The sequence below is a fragment of the Hemitrygon akajei genome, chromosome 3 (assembly GCF_048418815.1).
Source record: "Hemitrygon akajei chromosome 3, sHemAka1.3, whole genome shotgun sequence".
Classification (NCBI taxonomy): domain Eukaryota; kingdom Metazoa; phylum Chordata; class Chondrichthyes; order Myliobatiformes; family Dasyatidae; genus Hemitrygon; species Hemitrygon akajei.
Window position 1 is genome coordinate 769,408 of NC_133126.1, and position 27,203 is coordinate 796,610.

The following is a 27,203-nucleotide window of genomic DNA, read 5'->3' on the forward strand; positions in this document are numbered from 1 at the left end:
AGATATTATAATGAGAGACGCAGAAATAGCAGAGGAACTGAATGCGCAATTTGCATCAGTCTTCACAATGGAAGACATCTGCAGTATACCGGACATTCAAGAAAGTCAGGGAAGTGAAGTATGTGCAGTGAAAATTACGACTGAGAAGGTGCTCAGGAAGCTTAATGGTCTGAGGGTGGATAAATCTCCTGGACCTGATGGAATGCACCCTCATGTTCTGAACGAAGTAACTGGAGAGATTGTGGAGGCATTAACAATGATCTTTCAAGAATCGATAGATTCTGGCATTGTACTGGATGACCAGAAAATTACAAATGTTACTCCACTATTTAAGAAGAGTGGGAGTCAGCAAGAAGAAAACTATAGACCTGTTAGCCTGACATCAGTGGTTGGGAAGTTGTTGGAATCGATTGTTAGGGATGAGGTTACCGGATACCTGGAGGTACATGACAAGACAGGCCAAAGTTAGCATGGCTTCTTGAAAGGAAAATCCTACATGACTAAACTACTGCAAAGTTTTGAGGAAACTACAAGTTGAGTAGACAAAGGAGATGCAGTAGATGTGCTGTACTTGGATTTTCAGAAGGCCTTTGATAAGGTGCCACACATGAGGCTGCTCAGCAAGATAAGATCCCATGGAATTACAGGGGAGTTACTAGCATGGGTAGAGCATTGGCTGATTGGCAGAAAACAGAGAGTGGGAATAAAGGGATCTTATTCTGGCTGGCTGCTGGTTGTCAGTGGAGTTCCTCAGGGGTCAGTGTCGGGACCGCTGTTTTTTATGATGTATGTCAATGATTTGGACTATGGGATCAATGGATTTGTGGCTAAATTTGCTGATGATACAAAGATAGGTGGAGGAGCAGGTAGTGTTGAGGAAACAGAGAGCCTGCAGAGAGACTTAGATAGTTTAGGGGAATGGGCAAAGAAGTGGCAAATGAAATACAATATTGGAAAGTGTATGGTCATGCACTTTGATAGAAAAAATAAACGGGCAGACTATTATTTAGATGGGGAGCAAATTCAAAATGCAGAGATGCAAAGGGATTTGGGAGTCCTTGTGTGGGATACTGTAAAGGTTAACCTCCAGGTTGAGTTGGTGGTGAAGAAGGTGAATGCAATGTTGGCATTCATTTCTAGAGGTGTAGAATCTTAAGCTTCCTAATCAATTCTGAGTCATTACAAGGAGGCAAAGAGTGGGAATAAAGGGAGTCTTTTCTGGTTGGCTGCCAGTGACTAGTGATGTTCCACAGGGATCTGTGTTGTAACTGAATCTTTTTATGATATATGTTCATGATTTGGATGATGGGATTGTTGCTAAGTTTGCAGACAATACAAAGATTGATGCTGGGGCTGGCAGCTTTGAGGAAGTAGAGAGGAAGTACTTAGACAGATTTAGAGAATGGGCAAATTGACTACTTTCTAAATGGAGAGAAAGTACAGAAACTGAGGTGCTAAGGAACTTGGAAATGTTTATGCAGTGTTCCCTAAAAGTTAATTTACAGGTTGAATCTGTAGTGAGGAAGGCAAATGTGATGTTACCATTCATTTCAAGAGGGCTAGAATTTAAAAGCAAGGATGTAATGTTGAGACTTTATAAAGCACTGGTGAGGCCTCACTTGGAGTATTCTCAGCAGTTATCTTAGAAGTGCTGAAAATGGAGAGGATTTAAAGGAGGTTCATGAAAATGATTCCAGGTTTGAATGGCTTGTTATTTGAAGAGTGCTTTTTGGGTATAGGGCCTGTATTCATTGGAATTCAGAAAGTGAGAGGTTATCTCATTGAAACCTATCAAATGGTGATAGAGTGGATGTGGAGAGGACGTTTCCTATGATGGGAGAGTTTAATACCAGAGGACATAGCTTCAGAATAGAGGGGCATCCTATTAGAACAGAGATGAGGAGGAATCTCTTTAGCTAAAGAGTGTGAATCTGTGGAATTCTTTGCCACAGGCAGCTGTGGAGGCCAAGTCTTTATGTATATTTAAGGCAGAGGATGATAAATTCTTGATTGGTCAGGGTAAGAAGGGATACGGAGAAAAGGCAGGAGATTGGGGCTGAAAGGTAAAATGGACCAACTGTATTGAAATGGCGGAGCAGACTCGATGGGCCAAGTGGCCTAATTCTGCTAGGTTTTATGGTCTTATTACATAACAGATTGCATGAAGGATAAAGTCCTCCCCACCATGGAGCACATCTACATGCAGTGTTGGCACAGGAAATCAGCGTCCATTATCAATCCCCCCCCCCTCCTCCACCCAGGTTATGTTCTCTTCTTGCTGCTGCCATTATGAAGAAGGTACAGGAACCTCAGGACTCACACCATGAGGTTCAGGAACAGTTATCCAGCTTTTCAAAACAGAGAAGATAACTTCACTTGCCCCATCACTAAATTGTTTCCACAGCCCATGGCTCACTTTCAAGGACTCTTCATCACATATTCTTGACCTTATAGCTTACTCTAATGGTGTTTAGTATTGTGGCTTTCTGGAGATTTACATGGATATTACTGTGTGGCCAGATTGTTTAATGCTATTGTGTAGTGCCTTTGGGGCGACATCAGTTGTAGATATTACTGTCGGGACAATGTATATCTTGTTCATGCTCCAAAGTCTTTCAATTTCCTCCTTTAATTCAGCATATATTTGGTGTTTTTCACTTAACAACTTCTGTAAGTTTGTGTGTCTTTGGAATGGCTATATTTATTAAATAAGCTGTTCTTGTTTGTTTATGCTGTATTATTATATCCGGATGGTTATTACGGATTATCCTTTCTGTAGTAACTGATTGATCATAACATAATTCGTAGTATTCTGACTCTAAAACTAGAGCAGGCTTGTATTTATAGTAAGATGTGATTTCATTTATGAGCTTCTTTTTCAAAGCAAGATTTTGATGAATGATGTTTGCCACTTGATTGTGCCTGTCTAAGTAATCAGATTGTGTTAAAGTGCTACAGGACCCTGTAATATGTTGAATTGTTTCTGTTTTTCCTTGGCATTTTCTATATCTATCATCTTGAATTTGGTTTTTTATTATGTACTTTTGATTTTTTTTTGTGTTAACCTCTTGGTCCTGTATTACCACAAGGAACCATTCTGTTTCTGGGAAGAGGTCTCCAAATCTGAGCCAAGTATTTATTATCATGATTATTATTAATTTTTTTTTAGTTTTGTATCTGCACTTTCCCTGAATCTATTATGGTTATTCAATTTATTGAGTATGCCTGGAAAAAAATGAATCTCAAAGTTGTAAATTTTGATAATAAATTTACTTTGAACTTTGAACAGCCAATTCAGAATTGTCATTCCCCTAGTGCACTCAACCACAAGCTACTCTAAAAAGTCATCTTGTAGGTATTCTACAAATTCTCCCTCTTGGAAGCCAGCACCAACCAGATTTTCCCAATCTACTTGTATATTGAAATCCCCCATGATAATTGCAATGTTGCATTTTTGATGCATGTTTTCTATCTCCCATTGTAATTTGTAGTTTACATCCTGGCTACTATTCAGAGGCCATGATACAACTCCCATCAGGGCCTTTTCCCCTTTTAGTTCCTTAGCTGTATCCACAAAGATTCTGCATCTTCTGATCCTATATTACCTCCTACTAAGTAAGGATTTGATTTCATTTTCTTACCAATAGAGCCACCCCACCTACCTCTGCCTACCTGCCTGTCCTTTCAATGCAATGTGTATCCTTGGATGTTAAGCTCCCAACTATGATCTTCTTTCAGCCACGACTCAGTGATCCCCACAACATCATAGCTGCCAATCTCTTACTATGTTACATGATCACCTATTTTATTCCATATACTGCATGAGTTCAAATCTAAAATCTTTAGTCCTGTATTCATCATCATTTTTGATTTTGGTCCCCTGTCACACTTTATTTCATCCCATTGACTGTAATTTTGCTCTATCATCTGTCTGTCCTTCCTCACTGTCTCACTACACACTGCCCTTGCTTGTAAACGAAAAGCCCTCTCATCAGCCCTATTACTTTGGTTCCCATCCCTCTGCTAAATTAGTTTAAACTCTCCCAAAAGTTCTAACTAACCTGCCCACAAGGATATTGGTCCTCTTGGATTCAGGTGAACCCTTCCTTTTTGTACAGGTTACACCTTCCCCAGAAGAGACCCAATGATCCAGAATCTGAAACCCTACCCCATGTACCAAATCAATTGTCCTCTGAGGTAGAGAGAGAACATAGAAATGCCTGGCCCAGTTCAAAGGCAGGTCAGCTTGTCCTAACCTTCACTCTACCAGCCTCCATGTCCAATGGCTCATTTTCCGTAATTTCCACCACTTTCACTACAAAGCCCCCTCTAATCATATTAATGGTAAGACTCTTGGCAGTGTGGAGAATCAGTGAGATCTTGGGGTTTGTGTCCAAAGAACATTCAAAGCTGTGGCACAGGTTGAGTGTTGTTAATGAAGGCGGATGGTGTGTTGGCCTTCATCAACCATGGGATTGAGTTCAAGAGCCATGAGGTGATGTTACAGCTATATAAGACCTTAGTTAGACTTGGAGTACTGTGTTCGGTTCTGGTCACCTCAGTACAGGAAGGATGTGGATACTATAGAGAGAGTGCAGAGGACATTTACAAGGATGTTGCCTGGATTAGAGAACATGCCTTATGAGAATAGACTGAGTGAACTTGGCCTTTTCTCCTTGGAGTAACGGAGGATGAGAGGTGACCTGATAGAGGTGTATAAGATGATGAGAGGCCTTGATCATGTGGATAGCTAGCAGCTTTTTCCCAGGGCTGAAATGTCTAACACGAGGGGGCATAGTTTTAAGGTGCTTGGAAGCAGGTATAAGGGGAATGTCAGAGTTACATTTTTCACACAAAAAATGGTGGTTTCATGGAATGCACTGCCAACGAAGGTGGTAGAGGCGGATACAATAGGGTCTTTTAAGAGACTCTTAGATAGATACTTGGAGCTTAGAAAAGTAGAGGGAAATGTGGTAGAGAAATTCTAGGCAGTTTCTAGAGTAGGTTACACGGTTGGCACAACATAGTTGCCCAAGGGCCTGTAATGTGCTGTAGATTTCTATGTTTCTATGTTTTATTTCACTCACATCCCTGCCTCAGGCCTTGACCCTGCCTTGTGAATTTGGATCCTGGACTTCCTGTCAGACAGCCGGCAGGTGGTAACCATATAACCATATAACAATTACAGTAGGGAAATAGCCATCTCGGCCCTTCTAGTCTGTGCTGACGCTTACGCTCACCTAGTCCCACTGGCCCGCACTCAGCCCATAACCCTCCATTCCTTTCCTGTCCATATACCTATCCAATTTTGCTTTAAATGACAATACCGAACCTGCCTCTACCACTTCTACTGGAAGCTCATTCCACACAGCTACCACTCTCTGAGTAAAGAAACTCCCCCTCATGTTACACTTAAACTTTTGCCCACAACTCTCAAATCATGTCCTCTTGTTTGAATCTCCCCTATTCTCAATGGAAAAAGCATATCCACGTCAACTCTATCTATCCACCTCATTATTTTAAATACCTCTATCAAGTCCCCTCTCAACCTTCTACACTCCAAAGAATAAAGACCTAACTTGTTCAGCCTTTCCCTGTAACTTAGCTGCTGAAACCCAGGTAACATTCTAGTAAATCTTCTCTGTACTCTCTCTATTTTGTTGATATCTTTCCTATAATTCGGTGACCAGAACTGTACACAATACTCCAAATTCGGCCTTACCAATGCCTTGTACAATTTTAACATTACATCCCAAATCCTATACTCAATGCTCTGATTTATAAAGGCAAGCATACCAAAAGCTTTCTTCACCACCCTATCTACATGAGATTCCACCTTCAGGGAACTATGCACCATTATTCCTAGATCACTCTGTTCTACTGCATTCTTTAATGCCCTACCATTTACCATGTATGTCCTATTTGGATTATTCCTACCAAAATGTAGCACCTCACACTTATCAGCATTAAACTCCATCTGCCATTGTTCAGCCCACTCTTCTAACTGGCCTAAATCTCTCTGCAAGCTTTGAAAACCTACTTCATTATCCATAACACCACCTACCTTAGTATCATCTGCATACTTACTAATCCAATTTACCACCCCATCATCCAGATCATTAATGTATATGACAAACAACATTGGACCCAATGCAGATCGCTGAGGCACACCACTAGTCACCGGCCTCCAACCTGACAAAAAGTTATCCACCACTACTCTCTGGCATCTCCCATCTAGCCACTGTTGAATCCATTTTACTACTTCAATATTAATACTGAACGATTGAACCTTCCTAACTAACCTTCTGTGCGGAACCTTGTCAAAGGCCTTACTGAAGTCCATATAGACAACATCCACTGCTTTATCCTCATCAATTTTCCTCGTAACCTCTTCAAAAAATTCAATAATATTTGTCAAACATGACCTTCCATGTACAAATCCATGCTGACTATTCCTAATCAGCCCCTGTCTATCCAGATAATTATATATACCATCTCTAAGAATACTTTCCATTAATTTACCCACCACTGACGTCAAACTGACAGGCCTAGATTTACTCTTAGAACCCTTTTTAAAAAATGGAACCACATGAGCAATACGCCAATCCTCCAGCACCATCCCCGTCTTTAATGACATTTGAAATATTTCTGTCAGAGCCCCTGCTATTTCTACACCAACTTCCCTCAAGGTCCTAGGGAATATCCTGTCAGGACCCGGAGATTTATCCACTTTTATATTCCTTAAAAGCGCCAGTATTTCCTCCTCTTTAATTGTCATAGTTTCCATAACCTCCCTACTTGTTTCCCTTACCTTACACAATTCAATATCCTTCTCCTTAGTGAATACTGAAGAAAAAGAAATTGTTCAAAATCTCCCCCATCTCTTTCAGCTCCACACATAGCTGTCCACTCTGATTCTCTAAGGGACCAATTTTATCCCTCACTAACACGAGGAAATCTGCAGATGCTGGAAATTCAAACAACACACACAAAATGCTGGTGGAACATAGCAGGCCAGGCCCGAAACTTCGACAGTGCTTCTTCTTATAGATGCTGCCTGGCCTGATGTGTTCCACCAGCATTTTGTGTGTGTTGTTATCCCTCACTATCCTTTTGCTATTAATATAACTGTAGAAACCCTTCGGATTTATTTTCACCTTACTTGCCAAAGCAACTTCATAGCTTCTTTTAGTTTTTCTAATTTCTTTCTTAAGATTCTTTTTACATTCTTTATATTCCTCGAGCACCTCATTTACTCCATGCTGCCTATATTTATTGTAGATCTCCATCTTTTTCCAAACAAAGTTTCCAAAATCCCTTGAAAACCATGGTGCTCTCAAACATTTAACCTTTCCTTTCAACCTAACAGGAACATAAAGATTCTGTACCCTCAAAATTTCACCTTTAAATGACCTCCATTTCTCTATTACATCCTTCCCATAAAACAAATTGTCCCAATCCACTCCTTCTATATCCTTTTGCATCTCCTCAAAGTTAGCCTCTCTCCAATCAAAAATCTCAACCCTGGGTCCAGACCTATCCTTTTCCATAATTATATTGAAACTAATGGTATTGTGATCACTGGACCCAAAGTGCTCCCCAACACACACGTCCGTCACCTGACCTATCTCATTCCCTAACAGGAGATCCAACACTGCCCCTTCTCTAGATGGTACCTCTATGTATTGCTGCAAAAAACTATCCTGCTTACATTTTACAAACTCCAAACCATTCAGGCCTTTTACAGAATGGGCTTCCTAGTCTATGTGTGGAAAATTAAAATCTCCCATAATCACAGCTCTGTGCTTACTACAAATATCTGCTATCTCCTTACAAATTTGCTCCTCCAATTCTCGCTCCCCATTAGGTGGTCTATAATACAACCCTATAGTGTTACTACACCTTTCCCATTCCTCAATTCCACCCAAATAGTCTCCCTAGATGAGCCCTCTAATCTATCCTGCCAAAGCACCACTGTAATATTTTCTCAGACAAGCAATGCAACACCTCCTCCTCTTGCCCCTCCGATTCTATCACACCTGAAGCAACGAAACCCAGGAATATTTAGTTGCCAATCACATCCCTCCTGCAACCATGTTTCACTAATAGCTACATCATATTTCCAGATATCAATCCATGCTGTAAGCTCATCCACCTTTCTTACAATGCTCCTAGCATTAAAATAGATGCATTTAAGAAACTCTCCACCTCTTCCTCTCTGTTTATCCCTAACGATGCGATTAACTTTATTATCTTTTTCTTCCTTCTCCCCTACATCTTCGGTCTGAGCGCTCCCCTTCTCTATCACCTGCCTATCCTCCCTCACACACTGTCTACTAGCTTTCTCTATTTGTGAACTAACCTCCTCTCCCCTAGTCTCTTCAAATTGATTCCCACCCCCCAACCATTCTAGTTTAAAGTCTCCTCAATAGCCTTAGCAAATCTCCCCGCCAGGATATTGGTCCCCCTAGGATTCAAGTGTAACCTGTCCTTTTTGTACAGGTCACACCTGCCCCAAAAGAGGTCCCAATGATCCAGAAACTTGAATCCCTGCCCCTTGCTCCAATCCCTCAGCCACGCATTTATCCTCCACCTCATTCCATTCCTACTCTCACTGTTGCATGGCACAGGCAGAAATCCTGAGATTACTACCTTTGTGGTCCTTCTTCTCAACTGCCTTCCTAACTCCCTATATTCTCCTTTCAGGACCTATTCCCTTTTCCTACCTATGTCATTCGTACCTAAATGTAGCACAACCTCTGGCTCCTCACCCTCCCACTTCAGGATATCTTGGACGCGATCAGAAACATCCTGGACCCTGGCACCAGGGAGGCAAACTACCATCCAGGTCTCCTGATCGCGTCCACAGAATAACCTGTCTGACCCCCTAACTATTGAGTCCCCTATTACGACTACCTTCCTCTTCCTTTCCCTACCCTTCTGAGCCACAGGGCCAGACTCTGCCAGAGGCACGGCCACTGTCATTTCCCCCAGGTAGGCTAAAGCCCCCAACAGTACTCAAACAGGAGTACTTATTATCAAGGGGTACAGCCACTGGGGTACTTTCAAGTACCTGACTCTTCCCCTTCCCTCTCCTAACTGTGACCCACCTGTCTGCCTCCCGTGGTCCTGGTGTGACCACCTGCCTGTAACTCCTCTCTATCAACTCCTCACTCTCCCTGACCAGATGAAGGTCATTTAGCTGCAGCTCCAGTTCCCTAACACGGTCCCTTAGGAGCTGCAGTTTGGCGCACCTGGCGCAGATGTGGACTTCCAGGAGGCTAGGAGACTCCAGGACCTCCCACATCCGACACCGAGAACAACAAGCTGCCCTTACACTCATACTTCCCCCTTCCTCAAATAACAGGAAAAACTGAAACCTAAGCCTACCTTGCCTTGCCCGCTTCCGCCTAAGCCCATTGAGCCCAAGCCCTTAAGCCTTCCCTCCGCTGCCCGCTGTATAAGGCTGTGTCCTTTTTAAATCTTCCCTACTTCACTGCCCGCCGTCACACGCCTGCACAATCCTGCCTCTCCGATAAGAATAAGAAAAATTCAAGATGGCTCCCGCTGCACTCCCATTCTGATCCTCTGACTTCTTTCTCCAAACGAAAAACATCAGGAGCCCCTCAGGGCTGTGTACTAAGCCCCCTCCTTTATTCCCTGTATACCCATGACTGTGTTACTCAGCTCTAATCTGCTAATTAAGTTTGATGACGACACTACATTGATTGGCCTTATCTCAAACAATAACCAGGTGGCTTGCAAGGAAGAAGTCATCTCTCTGACACAGTAGTGTCAAGAAAACAACCTCTCCCTCAATGTCGCAAAAACAAAGGAGCTGGTTGTGGATTACAGGAGGAATGGAGATGGGCTAACCCATACTGATATCAATGGATCTGGGGTTGAGAGGGTAAACAGCTTTAAGTTTCTCGGCATCCACATCACAGAGGACCTCACGTGATCTGTACATACCAGCTGTGGTGGAAAAAGCACAACAGTGCCTCTTTTATGTCAGACGGTTGAGGAAGTTCGGTATGGGCTCCCAAATCCTAAGAACTTTCTTCAGGGGCACAATTGAGAGTATCCTCACTGGCTGGTATAGGAACTGTACCTCCCTTAATTGCAGGACTCTGCAGAGAGTGGTGCAGACAGCCCAGCGCATCTGTAGTTGCGAACTTCCCATGATTCAGGACATTTACAAAGACAGGTGAGTGAAAAGGGCCTGCAGGATCATTGGGGACCCAAGTCACCCCAACCGCAATCTATTCCAGCTGCTGCCATCCAGGAAATGGTACCGCAGCATAAAAGCCAGGACCAACAGGCTCCGGGACAGCTTCTTCCACCAGGCCATCAGATGGATTATCTCACCCTGATTTGAGTGTATTCCACGTTACCTTTACTGTTCTATTTATTATAAATTACTATGACTGCTCATTGCACATTTAGATGGAGACATAATGTAAAGACTTTTACTCCTAATGTATGTGACAGATGTAAGAAATAAAGTCAATTCAATTCACAGCTTTTCATGTTCTGATGATAAGTCTGTGGTCTGAAATATTAAGTCTACTCCTCCCTCCACAGATGTAGCCTGACCTGATGAGTATTTCCAGCATTGACTTTTTTTATTACTCAGAGTAAGCCAATCACAGGGAGCAGATGTTACAATTGTCACTAGTCTCTCTACAACAAAGGAGTTCTGGATTTGGGTTACTTTTTGTTTGCTGTTTTTGAGCGGTTTGATGAGAGTGATAGATGTGGACTGGGGTGCTTTGGCAAATAATAGTCTGTGGCCTGCAATCAACTAGTGGTATGGTGCTGAAATGAACTAAACTGAATACTACTGGACTCCTGGCTTGATTTTTGATATTCTATGTATTGTTCACTTGCTTTTTGCTGTTGGCGCAATTTGCTCTTTTTTCATGCGTTGGGGGTTTGATGTTTTCTTGAATGGATTCCATATTGTTTCTTTGTTTTGTGGCTACCTGCAGGAGAGCAAATCTCAGGGTTGTATTCTGTATATACACTTTGATGATAAATGTCCTTTGAATCTTTGAATCTATCTACCTGCTTCTGGAAGTTTTCTCCTCTCTTCTACTTCACATAAATGTTGCTTAAGAACACAATGTAAAACCATACAAGTTACTAATGATTGCTTGAACAAGCCTGTTCTCTAATTTGCTCATTTGACTGTGTGATGTTTCATTTAGAAACAAACAAAAAGGAAGACACAAGTCCCAAGATCGTCTCCATCTTTTGCTCATATTCCCTCCACGAGTCTTCATCCTTGAAGATGATCATCTCCTTAAGGGACAGATTCTGTGATGACAAATGAAGGCCAGAGGCTGATATCCTGCAACAAGGGACCCACTTCCTGTTACCCCAAGGCCTTTCCTATATCCATTTGCAAGCACAAGTCAGGAGCATAGTGGAACACTTTCTACCAGCCTGAATGAATGCGGCTTCATCAACTTGAAACAATACAAAAGAAAGTAGCCTGCTAGACTGACACACCAGCCACCTCCTGAACATTCACTCCCTCCAACAACTATCCAGGCTTGTGTACCCTCTATGTCTTGGCTGCCCTGACAACAACCCCCAAGCCGAGACAGCAAGGACAGGAGCAGCAAATTATAAGAAACTGACAAGACTATTTGTTCATTATCACTGGAACTCTCTGAATCAGCAATTTACCATTCAAGGATAGGGTCATAGAGTAACCCAATATAGAAAATGGCCCTCCAGCCCACTAGTTTGCCACCATCAAGCACCAGTCCTACACTTACCCCACATTCTCATCATCTCCCACCCCCACCCCAGATTCTGCCCCTCACCTGCACACAGGGACAATTAACACACCAACCCGCACATCTTCAGAGCATCTGGGGAAAAGTCACCCAGTCAGAGGGAGAACAGACTGGGGGTCAGGATTGAACCTGGATTGCTGGAGCTGTAAGGTTGTAGCTTCATCTGTTCCATCAATCGCATCCTGTTGTCCCAACAGAAAAGGACAAGGCTGATCCATGATCTGCAGACTCAGCTGTGATTTGGACATATGTCCACATAGGATGGATGTATATGACTCATTAACCTTGTTCATGCCCCAAGGTGCAGGGGCAGTATTTGTCAACAGGTTTTGGAGAATCAGGACATTATTTCCTTCAAGGTTGATATCTGACCTTGTCTCAGATTCTAAACCATTGATCTATGTGTCACAGCCATTCTTCCACATCCCAACACTATCCCTCTTTGCGACCCATTTACTTTCTTCTACATCCAAACACTACCCTCTGGGTGTCACATTTAACTTTCTTCTACATCCCAATACTATCCCTCTCGGTGATCAATTTACTTTTCTTCTACATCCCAACATAATCCTGCTGGATGTCCCATTTCCCTTGCTTTTACGCCCCAAAACAGTCCCACTGGGTGTCCCATTTACCTTTCTTCTATATCCCAGCACAATCCCATTTACCTGATAGTTTTGAGGCTTAAGTTTGTGAACTCCTTTGATGCAAAATGCGAACAATGAGAAGACGATGCAGAGGAGTAACGTGACAAATGTGAAGAGGGTGATGGGCTGCACTGGCCCTGCAATAAAAACAACAGTTATTGCCGCAATCCCAAACGTTCAATATCCCATCATTTGTAAATACACTGTTGCAATATTTGCAGTTCAAATTGGCTAATCTCACATCATGCTACACAGAAACCTGTCTGAATTCAACAATGTCCAGTTCAGCAGAATGAATAATGAAGCAAAACAATCCCAGCTGCCTCATAATGATGTTATCAAATAATAGAAACAAAAGGAAAAATGGAAGGCTATGTGGGAAGGAAGGTTTACATTGATGCCTTTAGTTTCAAGGTAATTATGAAAATAGGTCTGGTCCTTGGGAAGTGATTCACAAATGGAGAAAGGCCAATTTTGATTGTATCATATGTCCATAAGATATAGCAGCAGAATTTGGTGATTTGGCTCATCGTGTCTGTTCCAACATTTCATCATGGCTGATCCATATTCCCTCTCAGGCCCAATCTTCTGGCAGATTTGTCATGCAAGATTTTCCCTTCAGGAAACCATGCTGACTTCAGCTGATATTATCATGTGCCTCAAGTAACCCAAAACCACATCCTTAACAATCAACTCCAACATCTTCCCAACCACTGAAGTCAGATTAACTATAATGTCCTTTCTGCTGCCTCTCTCCTGTCTTGAAGAGTGGTATGACATTTGCAATTTTCCATTCCTCTGGAACCATGCCAGAATCAATTGTGCTTTGAAAAGTCATTAGTAATACCTTCACAATCTCTTCAGCCACCTCTTTCAGAACCCTGGGGCATATACCATCTGTTCTAGATGACTTATCTCCCTTCAGATCTTTCAGTTTTTCCGAGAACCTTCTCCCTAGTAATGGCAACTTCACACACTTCTAACCCCCGACACTCTTCAACTTCTGGCATGCCACTAGTGTCTTCCACAGTGAAGACTTATGCAAATTTCATCCACCATTTCCTTGTCCCCCATTACTACCTCTCCAGCAACATTTTCCAGGAGTCCGATATACACTCTCACCTCTCTTTTACACTTCATGTATCTGAAGAATATTATTGGCTAGCTTGCCTTTGTGTTCTATCTTTTCCTTCTTAATTATTTTTTTAATTGCCTACTGTTGGTTTTTAAAAGCTTTCCAATCCTCTATCTTCCCACTAATTTTTGTTCTATTATATGCCATCTCTTTGGCTTTGATTTCTCTTGTTACCCATTGTTGTGTCATCTTGCCTTTAGAATACTTCTTTGTTTTTAAGAGGTATACATCCTGCGCCTTCCAAATTGCTTCATGAAATCCTAGTCATTCCTGTTTTGCTGTCATCCCTGCAAAACGTTCTTTTCCATTCAATGTTGGCCATCTCCTCCATCATGTCTCGGTAATTCCCTTTACTCCACTGCAATACTGATACATCTGACTTTAGCTTGTCCTTCTCAAATTGCACGGTGAATTCTATCATATTATGATCATTCGCATCTAACAGTTCCTTGACCCTCTCTAATCAATTCCAGTTCATTGCATAACACCCAAATCGAGAATAGCCGTTTCAAACTAGAATGGCTGGGAGGTGGGAACCGAACTGAAGAGATAGAGGAAGGGATGGTTTGCTCACAAATAGAGAAAACTTGTACGTAGTGTGAAAGGGAGGATAGGTAGGTGATAGAGAAGGGACACGCTCAGACTGATGGTTTGAGATGTACCTATTTTAATGCAAGAAGCATCATGAACAAAGCAGATGAGCTTAGAGCATGGATCAGTACTTGGAGCTATGATGTTGTGGCCATTACAGATACTTGGATGTCTCAGGGGCAGGAGTGGCTGCTGATTGTGACAGGCTTTAGATGTTTCAGCAAGGACAGGGAGGGAAGCAAAAGAGCTCGGGGCATTGCACTGCTGATCAGAGACAGTGCCACAGCTGCAGAAAAGGAAGAAGTCGTGGAGGGATTGTCTACAGAGTCTCTGTGGAATAGCAAGGGGTCAGTAACTCTACTGGGTGTTTTTGAGAGACCACCTAATAGTAACATGGACATCAAAGAGCAGATAGGGAGACAGAGTCTGGAAAGGTGTAATAATAACAGGCTCAAACAACACACACAAAATGCTGGTGGAACACAGCAGACCAGGCAGCATCTATAAGGAGAAGCACTGTCGACGTTTCGGGCCGAGACCCTTCATCAGGACTAACTGAAAGGAGAGATACTAAGAGATTTGAAAGTAGTGAGGGGAGGGGAGGGGGAAATGCGAAATGATAGGAGAAGACTGGAGAGGGTGGGATGAAGCTAAGAGCTGGAAAGGTGATTGGCGAAAGTGATACAGAGCTGGAGAAGGGAAAGGATCATGGGACGGGAGGCCTCGGGAGAAGGAAAGAGGGAGGGGGGAGCACCAGAGGGAGATGGAGAACAGGCAGGGTGATGGGCAGACAGAGAGAAAAAAAAACAAACAACTAAATATGTCAGGGATGGGGTAAGAAGGGGAGGTGGGGCATTAACAGAAGTTAGAGAAGTCAATGTTCATGCCATCAGGTTGGAGGCTACCCAGTCGGTATATAAGGTGTTGTTCCTCCAACCTGAGTGTGGATTCATCTTGATAGTAGAGGAGGCCATGGATAGACATATCAGAATGGAAATGGGACGTGGAATTAAAATGTGTGGCCACTGGGAGATCCTGCTTTCTCTGGCAGACCGAGCGTAGGTGTTCAGCGAAACGGTCTCCCAGTCTGCGTCGGGTCTCACCAGTATATAAAAGGCCACACCAAGAGCTCCGGACGCAGTATACCACACCAGCCGACTCACGGGTGAAGTGTCGCCTCACCTGGAAGGACTGTCTGGGGCCCTGAATGGTGGTGAGGGAGGAAGAGTAAGGGCAGGTGTAGCACTTGTTCCGCTTACAAGGATAAGTGCCAGGAAGGAGATCGGTGGGAAGGGATGGGGGGGACGAGTGGACAAGGAAGTCGCGTAGGGAGCGATCCCTGCGGAAAGCAGAAAGAGGGGGGAGGGAAAGATGTGCTTGGTAGTGGGATCCCATTGGAGGTGGCGGAAGTTTCGGAGAATTATACGTTGGACCTGGAGGCTGATGGGATGGTTGGTGAGGACAAGGGGAACCCTATCCTGAATGGGGTGGCGGGCAGATGGGGTGAGGGCATATGTGCGGGAAATGGGAGAGATGCGTTTGAGAGCAGAGTTGATGGTGAAAGAAGGGAAGCCCCTTTGTTTAAAAAACGAAGACATCTCCTTCATCCTGGAATGAAAAGCCTCATTCTGAGAGCAGATGCGGCAGAGACGGAGGAATTGTGAGAAGGGGATAGCATTTTTGCAAGAGACAGGGTGGGAAGAGGAATAGTCCAGGTAGCTGTGAGAGTCTGTAGACTTATAGTAGATATCAGTAGATAAGCCGTCTCCAAAGATGGAGACAGAAAGATCAAGAAAGGGGAAGGAGGTGTCTGAAATGGACCAGGTATATTTGAGGGCAGGGTAAAAGTTGGAGGCAAAATTAATGAAGTCAACGAGCTCAGCATGCGTGCAGGAGGCAGCGCCAATGCAGTCGTTGATGTAGCGAAGGAAAAGAGGGGGACGGATACCCGTATAGAGTTGGAACATGGACTGTTCCACAAAGCCAACAAAAAGGCAGGCATAACTGGGACCCATGTGGGTGCCCATGGCTACACCCTTGGTTTGGAGGAAGTGGGAGGAGCCAAAGGAGAAATTATTGAGAGTAAGAACTAATTCCGCTAGACGAAGGAGAGTGGTGGTAGAGGGGAATTGGTTAGGTCTGGAATCCAAAAAGAAGCAAAGAGCTTTGAGATCGTCTGGGTGGGGGATGGAGGTATATAGGGACTGGACATCCATGGTGAAAATAAGGCTGTGGGGGCCAGGGAACTTAAAATCATCAAAAAAATTCAAAGCGTGAGAAGTGTCACAAACGTAGGTGGGAAGAGATTGAACAAGGGGGGGATAAGTCAGTGTCAAGGTATGCAGAAATGAGTTCGGTGGGGCAGGAGCAAGCTGAGACAATAGGTCTACCTAGACAGGCAGGTTTGTGGATCTTGGGTAGGAGGTAGAAACGGGAAGTGTTGGGTGTGGGAACTATGAGGTTGGTGGCAGTGGATGGGAGATCCCCAGAGCTGATTATCTTGGTGATGGTATAGGAGACAATGGCCCGGTGCTCCTTAGTGGGGTCATGATCAAGGGGTAAATAAGAGGAGGATAAATAAGAGGTAAATAATAACAGGCTCATCATGGTGGGAGATTTTAATTTCCCCGATATTGATTGGTATCTTCCCAGAGCAAGGGGTTTAGATGGGGTGGAGTTTGTTAGCAGTGTTCACGAAGGTTTCCTGACACAATATGTTGACGAGCCTACAAGAGGGGAGGCTGTACTTGATCTGGTATTGGGAAATGAACCTGGTCAGGTGTCAGGTCTCTCAGTGGGAGAGCATTTTGGAGATGGTGATCACAATTCTATCTCTTTTACCATAGCATTGGAGAGGGATAGGAACAGACAAGTAGAGAGCAGCCAGTGAGTGAGTGGGCCAGTAAAGGTGTGGAGCTTTGAGGCTTCGGCTCAAGAGGCTTTGGCGATAACAGGCGGAGGACAAGCTTTCTCCCAGTGAGGTAAGGCCGGGTAACTTTCTTTAATTAATTTAATTAACTTAGGAGTTGGTAATAGAGGCAGTAGATAGGGCAGTCCAGTGCTCCAATTGTAAAATGTGGGAAGTCAGGGACAGCACAATTGTCTCTGATGAATACACCTGCAAAAGGTGCATCCAGCTGCAGCTCCTGTCAAACCGAGTTAGGGAACTGGAGCTGGAGCTGGATGAACTTCGGATCATTCAGGAGGCAGAGGCAGAGGCAGTAACAGATTGGAGTTTCAGCGAGACAATCACCCCTAAAAGTCAGGAGGCAGGTAACTGGGTGACTGTCAGGAGAGGGAAGGGGAATAGACAGAAAGAGCAGAGCACTCCTGTAGCCATTCCCATCAACAATAAATATACTGTTTTGGATACTCTTGGTGTGGACGACCTACCAGGGACAAGTTGTAGTGGTCGCGTCTCTGGCACCGAGACTGGACCCTCAGCTCAGAAAGGAAGGAGGGAAAAGAGGAGAGCAGTAGTGATTGGGGATTCAATAGTTAGGGGGACAGATAAAAAGTTCTGTGGGAGAGATAGAGAATCCTGGATGGTCTGATACCTCCCTGGTGCCAGGATCCACAATATCTTGGATCGAGTTCTCGGTATTCTCAGGAGAAAGGGTGAGCAGCCAGATGTCGTGGTCCACATGGGGACCAATGACATAGATAGGAGTAGGGATGAAGTCCTGAAGAAGGAATATAGGGAGTTAGGAAAGAAGTTAAAAAGCAGGACCTCAAGGGTGGTAATCTCGGGATTGCTGCCTGTGCCATGAGACAGAGAGGGTAGGAACAGGAAGTTATGGCAGATGAATGCGTGGCTGAAGAGTAAGTGCAGGGGGCAGGGGTTCAGATTTCTGGATCATTGGGATCTCTTCTGGGCAAGGTCTGACCTGTACAAAAAGGACCGGCTGCACCTGAAATGGAAGGGGACCAATATCCTGGCCGGCAGGTTTACTCGAGCTGTTGGGGAGGGTTTAAATAGTTTGGCGGGGGGTGGGAATCAGAATGTGAGTGCAAAGATTAGGGTAGAAGGACAAGGGCATGATGTTATGTGTACTGAGTTGGTGAGGAAGGACAGGCAGGCTACAAAACATAAATGTAGCCAGTTAGAGGGATTGAAATATGTCTATATCAACGCTAGGAGGATTAGGAATACAGGGGATGAACTTAGAGCATGGATCAGTACGTGGAACTATGATGTTGTGGCCATTACTGAAACTTGGCTGGAGGAAGAGCAGGATTGGCTGATGCAGGTACTGGGGTTTAGGTGTTTTACAAGGAATAGGATGGGAGGTAGAAAAGGGGGGAGTGGAAGTGGCATTACTGGTCAGGGATAGTATCACGGCTGTAGAAAGGGAGGACGCTGCAGAGGGAGTATCCACTGAGTCGGTGTGGGTGGAAATCAGAAATAGGGAGGGATCAGTCACTGTGCTGGGAGTAGTCTATAGGTCCTCAAATAGCCCTCAGAACACCGAGCAGCAGATAAGCAGGCAGATTTTAGAATGGTGCAGGAAATACAGGGTTGTAGGTATGGGTGATTTCAACTTCCCTCAAATTGACTGGCACCTCCTGACTGCAAGGGGGATAGATGGGGCTGAATTTGCCAGGTGTGTTCAAGAAGGAATCATGACACAGTATGTGGACCAGTCGAAGAGAGGAGAAGCCATACTGGATCTAGTTCTGGGTAATGAACCTGGTCAGGTGGCAGACCTCTTGGTGGGGGAGAATTTTGGTGAGAGTGACCACAACTCCTTTTGCTTCAGCGTAGCTATGGAAAGGGATAAAAGCAGACAAAATGCGAAAGTGCTTAACTGGATGAGGCAGGAACTAGCGAGAGTAAATTGGAAACAGATGTTCAAGGGTGAAAGCACAGAAGTAGTGTGGAGGAAGTTTAGGGAACACTTGTACTAGGTTCAGGATAGTTTTGTCCCACTGAGTCAAGGAAAAAATGGTAGGAAAAGGGAACCGTGGCTGAGGAAACATGTGAGGCAACTCGTCAAGTGGGAGAAGGAAGCACATGTTAGATATAAGAAGCAGGAAGCAGGAGGGACTCATGAGAAATATAGGGTAGCCAGGAAGGAGCTTAAGAAAGGACTTAGGAGAGCTCGAAGGGGGCATGAGAAGGCCTTGGCATGTAGGATTAAGGAGAACCCCAAGGCATTCATACGTATGTGAAGAACAGAAGGATGACAAGAATGAAGGTGGGGCCACTAAAGGATAAAGAGGGTAACATGTGCCTGGAGGCAGAGGAGGTTGGCGAGGACCTAAATGAATAGTTTGCTTCAGTATTCACGTGAAAAGGACCTTGATCAGGGTGAGGTTGAAATAGACCAGCCCTGTGTGCTGGACAATGTGGAGATTAAGGAAGAAGAAGTGCTGGATATTCTTAAAAACATCAAGATTGATAAGTTCCCAGGGCCAGACATGATATACCCCAGGTTGCTGTGGGAAGTGAGAGAAGAGATCGCTGGAGCAGTAGCTATGATCTTTGAATCCTCTTTGGCTGCAGGGGAGGTGCCAGAGGATTGGAGAATGGCAAATGTAATTCCCTTTAAGGTAATAGGGAGAATCCTGGGAACTATAGACCAGTGCGTCTTACGTTGGTGGTCTGCAAACTATTGGAAAGGATTCTTAAGAATAGGATCTACGAGCATTTGGAGAAGTACAGTATACTGAAGGATAGCCAACATGGCTTTGTGAAGGGAAGATTGTGCCTCACGAGCCTAATAGAGTTTTTTGAAGAGGTAACAAAAGAAATTGATGAGGGCAGGGCAGTAGATATGGTCTACATGGATTTTAGCAAGGCATTTGACTAGGTCCTCCATGAGAGATTCATCAAGAAAGTCATAAGGCATGGGATCAGTGGAACCTTGGTTGTTTGGATAAAAAATTGGCTTACAGGAAGAAAGCAGAGGGTAGCAGCGGAAGGGAAGTATTCTGCCTGGAGTTCAGTGACTAGTGGAGTGCTGCAAGGATCTGTCTCGGGACCCCTACTCTTTGTGATTTTTATAAATGACCTGGATGAAGAGGCGGAAGGATGGGTGAGTAAGTTTGCGGATGACACAAAGATTGGAGGAGTTGTGGATGGAGCTGTAGGTTGTCGAAGGTTACAAGAGGATGTAGACAGGATGCAGAGTTGGGCAGAAAAGTGGCAGATGGAGTTCAATCCAGATAAGTGTGAGGTGATGCATTTTGGAAGGAAAAACCAGAAGGCTGAGTACAGGGTTAATGGTCGGTTACTTAAGAGTGTGGATGAACAGAGGGACATACATACATCCCTCAAGGTCGCTGCACAGGTTGATAGGGTAGTTAAGAAGGCCTTTGGAATGCTGGGCTTCATTAATAGGGGGATTGAGTTCAAGAGTAGAGAGGTCATGTTGCAACTCTACATATCTCTGGTGAGACCACACTTAGAGTATTGTGTTTTAGTTTAAACTCTCCCTGATAGCCTTAGCAAACCTCCCCGCCAGGATATTGGTCCCCCTTGGATTCAAGTGCAACCCATCCTTTTTGTACAGGTCACACCTGCCCCAAATGAGGTCCCAGTGATTCAGAAATCTGAATCTCTGCCCCCTGCCCAATCCCTCAGCCACGCATTTTATCCTCCACCTCACTCTATTCCTATACTCACTGTCACATGGCACAGGCAGAAATCCTGAAATTACTACCTTCATGGTCCTGCTTCTCAATTTCCATCCTAACTCCCTTTAGTCTGTTTTCAGGACCTCCTCATTTTTTCTACCTATGTCGTTGGTACCAATATGTACCACAACCTCTGGCTATTCTCCTTCCCACTTCAGGATATCGTGGAAGCAATCAGAAACATCCCAGACCCTGGCATCTGGGAGGCAAACTACTATCCGTGTTTCTTTCCTGCGTCCACAGAATCACCTGTCTGACCCCCTAACTACAGAGTCCCCATCACTGCTGACATCCTCTTCCTTTCCCTACCCTTCTGAGCCGCAGGGCCAGACTCTGTGCCAGAGGTGCGGCCATTGTTGCTTCCTCCAGGTATGCCATCCCCCCAGGAGTACTTATTGTTAAGGGGGACAGCCACAGGGGTACTCCTTAGCATCTGACTTTTACCCTTCCCTTTTGTGATTGTTACCCAGTTGTTCGTCTCTCGAGGCCCCGGTATGACTACCTGCCTATAGCTCCTATTTATCAACTCCTCACTCTCCATGACCAGACGAAGGTCATCAAGCTTCATCTCCAGTTCCCTAACGTGGTTCCTAAGGAGCTGCAGCAGCTTGACACACTTGGCTGAGAGGTGGCCATCCGGGGGGCTGGTAGTCTCCAGGGCTTCCCACATCCGACACTGAGCATAGAACATCCGCCTCACACTCATCTGTATTCTACAAAAGCATCCTACTTCGCCTTGACCCATTATCGCCGAAGCCCCATTGAACCAAAGCCCTCCTATTCTGTCTCCCTCTGCTTTTCTGCCCACTTCTCTTAAGCCTGCTCTATAAAACTGTTTTCTTTTAAACTCTTCTCACTGTTCAACCAGGCTGACGTCCACGCCTTTGCACAGTCGTACCTCAATCAAACTGCTGAAGAAATAACTGTTTCCTTTCAAACTCTTTTCGCTGTTCTAACTGGCTGATGTCCATCATCTAGATCATTGATAGACAGTACAAAAAGAAGCGGTCCCAATCATCTTATTCTTACCTTCATTGACACGTAGAACAGGGAAATCCAGAGATTACTACCCTCAAGGTCCTGTTTTTCAGCTTTCTACCTAAAATCTCTCTTCAGGACCTCCTTAGCTTTTCTACCTATGTTATTGATGTTAATATAGTAGGTCATCCCCCTCAACAGTATCTAAAGTGGTATATTTATTATTGTGGGGAATGGCCACAGGGGTATTTTGCACCGGCTATGCATTTCCCTTTCCTTCTCCTGACAGTCACCCAGTTACCTGTTTCCTGCAACCTAGGAGTGACTACTTCCCTGAAGCTCCAATCGATCACCTCCTTATTCTCCCGTATCAAGGCCATTGAGATGCAGTTCCAGTTCCTTTATACATTCTCTCAGGAGCTGCAGCTCAATAACGTTCAGCTCTGAGGAGTATCAGAAGGATCTGGCAAGTGTGGATTGGAATAGGTTGTTTTCTGGCAAAGGTGCACTTGGTAAATGTGAAGACTTCAAAAGTGAAATTTTGAGAGTACAGCACTGTCAGAGTAAAAAGCAAGAAAAACAGGTTTAGGGAACATTGTTTTTCAAGAGATATTGAGTCCCTGGTTAAGAAAAAGGAGGTGCATAGCAGGTATATGCAGGAAAGAACAAATGAGGTATTTGAGGAATATAGGAAATACAAGGGAAAAAGGAAGAAGGAAATCAAGAGAGTTAAAACAGGCATGTGGTTGCTCTAGCAAACAAGGCTAAGGAAAATCCCAAGGTATTCTCCAGATATATTGAGAGCAAAAGGAAAACAAGGGACAAACTTGGGTCTTCTGGAAGATCCATGCATGGAGCTGAAAAAGATGGGGAGATATTTAATTGATTTTTTTTGCACCTGTATTTACTTGGGAGATGGACACAGGATCTACAAAAGTGAGCCAGAGCAGCAGTGAGGTCATGGACCATATACAAGATTACAGAGGAGGAAATGTTTGCTATCTTGAAGCAAATAAGAGTGGATAAATCCACAATGCCTGACAAGGTGTTCTCTTGGACCCTGTGGGAAGTTAGTGCAGAAATTGCAGGAGCTCTGGCAGAGGTATTTAAGACATCCTTATCAATGGGTGAGGTGCCAGAGGATTGGAGGATAGCTGATATTGTTCCGTTGTTTAATTAAGGCTCTAAGAATAAGCCAGAAAGTTATAGGTCAATGAGCCTGACATCAGAAGTGCGAAAGTTATTGGAAGGTTTTCTAAGGTAAAGAATATTTAAGTATTTGGATAGACAGAGACTGATTAGGGATAGTCAACATAGCTATGTGCATGGTTGGTTGTGTCTTACAGAGATTTTTGAGGAAATTACCAGGAAAGTTGATGAAGACAAGGCAGTGGGTATTGTCTATGTGGACTTTAGCAAGGCCCCACATAGGAGGTTGGTCAAGGAGGCTTAGTTGTTTGGCATACAAGATGGAGTAGTAAATTAGATTAGACATCGGCTTCACAGGAAAAGCCAGAGAATAGTAGTAGATGGTTGCTTCTCTGCCTGGAGCTTTGACTAGTGGTGTGCCACAGGGATTAGAATCAGGTTTAGTATCACTGGCGTAACATTGTGAAATGTACACTGAATATGTAGATTTATATTTGTCACAAACACTATTTATAAATATGATGGACTCTTGCTGCCTCAAACATATTCTTGAAGGACCACATGCTTCCTCTCTGATGTGTATTTCAGTCTCCAGGTCACTCCATGTTTTTGTCACATGACTTAAGCACTAGATCACAGCACAAGCTTCAAGTTGTTGCAATATCAAATTTATAAGAGCCACAAAACAAATCTTTTAGTGGAAATACCTCTGCTGAGTTCCCCACTAACTACCCTGTTTCAACGACATTGTGACCTCTGCCTTTGCCACAGTTAGACCGTGCTGAGGTTCAGAGGTTCTGTTCTGGGGTGGGGACAATGGGATTGTCAGCTGTTGAAGGAATAATCCACACTCATGTACAGTAATAAACCTGCCCTGGCGGTTCTCCCACACAGAACCCCGCTCACTTTGTGCATGGCCGAGAAACATTACCTACCAAGACGCAGTACGGAGAAGAAGAGCAGCCAGAACATGCAGAGGATTGGCGCAATGATGACCTGGCTGACAGCAGCTGAGTGCAGCCGATGGTTGAGCTTGGTGGGTAAGCACGCATAATAAATATTATATCGATCCACCAGGTGTTTCAGCAACATGTAGAGCAGCCCTACACATAAGCACAAGGACAACATGGTCAGTTAAAGCTGTGGAGGGAGGCAGAGAAGTCATGGAGAAAGAAAGGAGGCGGGATGGGAGGGAGAAGAAGTGGAGTAGATGACAGATGAGATACTAAGGTTGAAGGAGGGACACGATGAATTAGGAAAAGACCGGGAGAAAGAGAAGTGGAGACAGGTAGGGAATAGATAGAAAAAGGTGGGTCCAAGAAAAGAAATCGAGAGGAGTTTGAGACAGGAGAAGGAAGGGAGAATGGACAGATGGTAAGAGAAGAGGAGATAGATGGTTCAGGAAAGATACATTGAGAGATGGGGAGGTTGAGATGGGCAGGTTGAGATGGGCAGGAAGAAGGGAGATAGGTGGGTCAGGGAAGGGACATTGAGAGATGGGGAGATTGAGATGTGCAGGAGGAAGGAAGAATGAGCAGGTGAGGAGAGAAGGAGGAGTTGGGAGTGAAAGAGTGGGAGGAAGAAACATCATGGTCATGCACACAAATCATCAACAAATAGCATGTGGTGCAATTAATGTGAGAAACATAGCATGGCACAAAAAGGCAGAGTGTGGTCAGTTTCCCAGTTACCCAGTCTCTGCATTTTTCACAGTACACAGGAAATACAACAAATGTGTTAGGTACATCAACTCAGTTTTAAAATATAATGTTATCTTTATGAAGACTTGTCTAAAAGTGAGATGTAAGTGTATGACTTGTGTCCAGTCTGTACACACGAGTGTTTGAGAGATCGGCTGGATGGATTTGTAATGGGGGCTACAGGTATCTCTTGATGCCTGGGAACTCAGCTTATGGCCACATCTCCGATTACAAACTGTGCAGATTATGAACAGTTCACAAGAATAGAACCCTGCCATAACCTGTGCATAACCAGTACTTCAGCCTTCTATCTAGCTCCCTAAATTCTCTCTTTGGGAGCTCCTCCCTTTTCCTCCTTATATCATTGGTGCCAATAAGTACCTTCTGGCTGCTCACCCACTCCCCTTAGAATGCCATGGACCTGATCCGAGACTCTCCTGACCCTGGGACTTGTAAGGCAACATACTGTCTGGGTGTCTCTGTCCCACCCACAGAATCTCATGTCAAGTCCTCTAATGGAATCCCCTATCACTACTGCAGTCCTCTTCTACCCCCTTCCCTTCTGAGCCACAGCACCAGATTCAGTGTTAGAGCCCCAGTCATTGTGGCTCCCCCCACCCCAAAAGTATCCAAATGGTATACTTATTATCGAGGGGAACGGCCAAAAGGGTACTCTGTACAGGCTGCCCATTTCTTTTCCCTCTCCTGACCGTCACCCAGATACCTCCCTCCAAGGGGTGACTACCTCCCTGTAGCTCTATCACCTCCTCAGTTTCTCACATGAGCCAGAGGTCATCAAGCTGCAGCTCCAGTTCTTTAAGTTTTCTGAGGAGCTGCAGGTCAGTGCACCTGGTGCAGATGTGGTTAACCAGGATAGAAACATAGAAAACCTACAGCACAAAAAAGGTCCTTTGGCCCACAATGCTGTGCCAAACATGTACTTACTTTGGAGAAGTAAGTCTGAGAATCAGAACGGGAGAGCTGCAGGAGCCATTTTGATTTTTTCTTCTCATTGGGGTTAAGAGAGGTGGGACTGCACAGGTGTGTGACGTCAGGCAGTGAAGCGCGGAAGATTTAAAAGGACAGAAATCCTGATTCGGGTTTAATTTGGAGAACGAAGTCTGGGAATCAGAATGGGAGTGCTGAAGGAGCCATTTTGATTTTTTCTTCTCATTGCGATTAAGAGAGGCGGGACTGCGCAGGCGTGTGACATCGGGCAGTGAAGCGCGGAAGATTTAAAAGGAACACAGCCTTATACAGCAGGCAGTGTTGTTTTGGGTAGCGGAGTGAGCTGGGAGCAGAGTAAAGGCTTAAGGGATTTGCTCAACGGGTTTAGGTGGAAATGGGTGAGGCAAGGTAGGTTTAGTTTAGTCTCTTAGCCTCCCGGACGCCAGGTGTGCTGAGCTGCAGCATCTAAGGGACCGTGTTAGGGAACTGGAAGTGCAGCTCGATGACCTTCGTCTGGTCAGGGAGAGTGAAGAGTTGATAGAGAGGAGTTACAGGCAGGTGGTCACACCAGGGCCACGGGAGGCAGACAAGTGGATCATGGTTAGGAGATGGAAGGGGAAGAGTCAGGTACTAGAGAGTACACCAGTGGCTGTACCCCTTGACAATAAGTACTCCTGTTTGAGTACTGTTGAGGGGGACAGCCTACCAGGGAGAAGCAACAGTGGCCATGCCTCTGACACAGAGTCCGGCCCTGTAGCTCAGAAGGGTAGGGAAAGGAAGAGGAAGGCAGTAGTAATAGGGGACTTGATAGTTAGGGGGTCAGATAGGCGATTCTGTGGACTCCATTAGGAGACACGGATGGTAGATTGCCTCCCTGGTGCCAGGGTCCGGGATGTTTCTGATTGCGTCCAAGATATCCTGAAGTGGGAGGGTGAAGAGCCAGAGGTCATGGTACATATAGGTACCAATGACATAGGTAGGAAAAGGGAAGAGGTCCTGAAAGGAGAATATAGGGAGTTAGGGAGGCAGTTGAGAAGAAGGACCGCAAAGGTAGTAATCTCCGGATTACTGCCTGTGCCACGCGACAGTGAGAGTAGGAATGGAATGAGGTGGATGATAAATGCGTGGCTGAGGGATTGGAGCAAGGGGTAGGGATTCAAGTTTCTGGATCATTGGGACCTCTTTTGGGGCAAGTGTGACCTGTACAAAAAGGACGAGTTGCACTTGAATCCTAGGGGGACCAATATGCTGGTGAGGAATTTGCTAAGGCTACTGGGGAGACTTTAAACTGGAATGATTGGGGGGTGGGAATCAAATTGAAGAGACTAGGAGAGAGGAGGTGAGTTCACAAATAGAGAAAGCTTGTAGACAGTGTGTGAGGGAGGATTGGCAAGTGATAGAGAAGGGGAGCGCTCAGACCGAAGACATGGGGGGAAGGAAGAAAAAGAAGATAGTAAAGTTGTTTGCACCATTAGGGTTAAACAGAGAGTAAGAGGTGGAGAATTTCTTAAATGTATTTATTTTAATGCTAGGAGCATTGTAAGAAAGGCAAATGATCTTAGAGCATGGATTGATACCTGGAAATATGATGTTGCAGCTATTAGTGAAA

At 44.6% G+C, this 27,203-nt stretch overlaps 1 protein-coding gene across 9 annotated transcripts in view; it reads right to left on the bottom strand.

Moving 5' to 3' along the window:
- The window catches only part of tmem63c (transmembrane protein 63C), a 616,893-nt gene that overhangs the window by 276,596 nt on the left and 313,094 nt on the right, over positions 1 to 27,203 (bottom strand). For 6 of the 9 annotated variants that reach the window (XM_073039117.1, XM_073039112.1, XM_073039120.1 and 3 more), the window contains 2 exons: positions 23,882 to 24,049; positions 12,476 to 12,591 (listed from right to left, as the gene is read on the bottom strand). In XM_073039117.1, coding sequence (XP_072895218.1) covers positions 12,476 to 12,591; positions 23,882 to 24,049 — 284 coding nt within the window. The remainder of the gene's footprint in view (positions 1 to 12,475; positions 12,592 to 23,881; positions 24,050 to 27,203) is intronic. The other 3 variants (XM_073039119.1, XM_073039118.1, XM_073039115.1) reach the window with 2 other exon arrangements.